General features: G+C 46.7%; 1 protein-coding gene across 1 annotated transcript; it reads right to left on the reverse strand.

Moving 5' to 3' along the window:
• Positions 1–228: 228 nt before the first annotated feature.
• On the reverse strand, positions 229–655 carry LOC102140116 (sarcoplasmic/endoplasmic reticulum calcium ATPase regulator ARLN-like). The gene has a single exon (XM_005593323.5). The coding sequence runs from the start codon at positions 620–622 to the stop codon at positions 419–421; it is 204 nt and encodes a 67-aa protein (XP_005593380.2). The 5' UTR covers positions 623–655; the 3' UTR covers positions 229–418.
• Positions 656–2,229: the final 1,574 nt, after the last annotated feature.

The raw sequence follows: 2,229 nt of genomic DNA on the forward strand, positions 1-2,229 counted from the left end.
AATCACAGTCAATCTCTAGCTGAGAGTGAACTCCAGCCTTGAAGTAAACCCCTGCTAAGGAGAGAATTCTAGGGATATCTGGTCCGTGTCAGAATTCAGCTCCGGAAACTTCTTTTTTTTTTTTTTTTTAAGTATAAACGCTTTTTATATTCAGCCCCTGTAAAGCCATTAGATGTTGGAAAGTTTTTAAACACGAACCAAAGGGTTTAATTTTAACAACTTAGCTAGGAATGGGTGAAATCCTACCCATTTAATAGAGTTCTGCAAACTAGTAACAAAGTGTAAAACGAAAGGAAGGGTCCCTTGGAGATGTGAAATTCTTCTGTTGAGAGTCTTGTCTTCTTTATTCAAGAAGTTTGTAGCCATTTTCAGAATTCACTCAAGAACCAACTTCTTAATTTAGATATCAGCAAACGAGTCATGGCAAAAAAAAATACACAAAGAGAAACACCACCACATCGAAAAGCATGAAGAGCCAGAGGTCCAACCAGTAGGAGTGTTTGGGAAGCCCGTTTGCACCAGACCGAAGCCGCACATCGAGGTTCTGCCTCTCTCCCTCGCTCAAGCCTCGCTGCTCCCGGAGACCATCTCGACCATCAACACCCCATGCGTCCACCTCCATCTCGCTCCTGCAGCTTCCTAACAATCCCAGAAACGCCAGCTCCGGAAACTTCTAAGGAAATCTATAACCAGATAAGTGAGCATGGTGTGAGTTTAGCAAGCATCCAGGTAAATAAGTGTGTGTGACACATGAGAGCGTAAAGTTGGAAAGGGAAGGGCGTTTGAAAGCGCGTGTCGTAAGACCAAAGAAAACACACCTGCAGTTTGTCTCAAAGCTACGTCTTGAGACTGAGGAGAAAGGAGGAAAGGAAAACAAGTTTTTAAAACACAGTTTGAAGCTAAGCTGGGTCTCACTCTATTGCCCAGGCTGGAGTACAGTGGAGCAATCATGGCTGACTGCAGCCTCGACTTCCCAGGACCAAGTGATCCTCCCACCTCAGCCTCCCAAGTAGCTGGGATTACAGGCGTGAGCCACCGCACCTGGTCTCTTTTTCTTTCTTGTTTTTAAAAGATATTTGAAATTTAGCTTTATATTCTGGTCAGGCACAGTAGCTCACACCTGTAAACCCAGTGCTTTGGGAGGCTGAGGCAGGAGGAATTATTGGGCCCAGGAGTTTCAGACCAGCCTGAGGAATATAGCAAGACCCCATCTCTACAAAAAATTAACAAAAAGTTAGCCAGGCATGGTGGTGTGCGCCTGTGCTATCCCAGCTACTCAGGAGGCTGGAAATGGGAAGGTCATTTGAGTCCTGGAGGCTGAGGTGCAGTGAGCTATGATCATGCCACTGCACTCCAGGTAGGCAACAGAGACCCTGTCTCTACAAAAAAGAAAAAGAAATGGTCACAGCCACGCATCAGCAGATGTCCAATAATTCCAATGATAGCTGTAATAGTAAGAAAATGACAGGCCCGGCTGAGTGCCGTGGCTCACGCCTGTAATCCCGGTACTTTGTGATGCCGAGGTGGGCAGATCACCTGAGGTCAAGAGTTGGAAACCAGCCTGGCCAACATGGTGAAACCCCATCTCTACTAAAAATACAGAGAAGTAGCCGGATGTGGTGGTGGGCACCTGTAATCCCAGCTACTCAGGAGACTGAGGCATGAGAATCGCTTGAACCCGGGAGGCAGAGGTTGCAGTGTGCTGAGATTGCACCACTGCACTCCAGCCTGGGCGACAGAGAGGGACTCCATCTCAAAAAAAAAAAAAAAAAAAAAAGAAAGAAAGAAAGAGAGAAAATTAAAAAAGAAAATGACAGGCTAGGCGTGGTGACTCGTGCCTGTAATCCCAGCACTTTGGGAGGCCCAGGTGGGAGGATGGCTTGAGCCCAGGAGTTCGAGACCAGCCTGGGCAACATAGTGATATGGTTTGGCTGTGTCCCCATCCAAATCTCATCTTGAATTCCCATGTGGGAGGTAATTGAATTATGGGGGCAGGTCTTTCCCATGCTGTTCTCGTGAGAGTGAATAAGTCTCACAAGATCTGATGGTTATAAAAAGGGGAGTTTCCCTGCACAAGCACTCCTCTCTTTGCCTGCTGCCATCCACGTAAGATGTGACTTGCTCCTCCTTGCCTTCCTCCATGATTGTGAGGCTTCCCCAGTCACATGGAACTGTAAGTCCAATTAAACCTCTTTCTTTTGTGGCTTGCCCAGTCTCTGGTATGTCTTT

The sequence above is a fragment of the Macaca fascicularis genome, chromosome X, assembly GCF_037993035.2.
Source record: "Macaca fascicularis isolate 582-1 chromosome X, T2T-MFA8v1.1".
Classification (NCBI taxonomy): Eukaryota; Metazoa; Chordata; class Mammalia; order Primates; family Cercopithecidae; genus Macaca; species Macaca fascicularis.

Bases quoted from the DNA above. Each gene is read 5' to 3' on its own strand.
- LOC102140116 (XM_005593323.5), bottom strand. From the start codon at position 622: ATGGAGGTGGACGCATGGGGTGTTGATGGTCGAGATGGTCTCCGGGAG.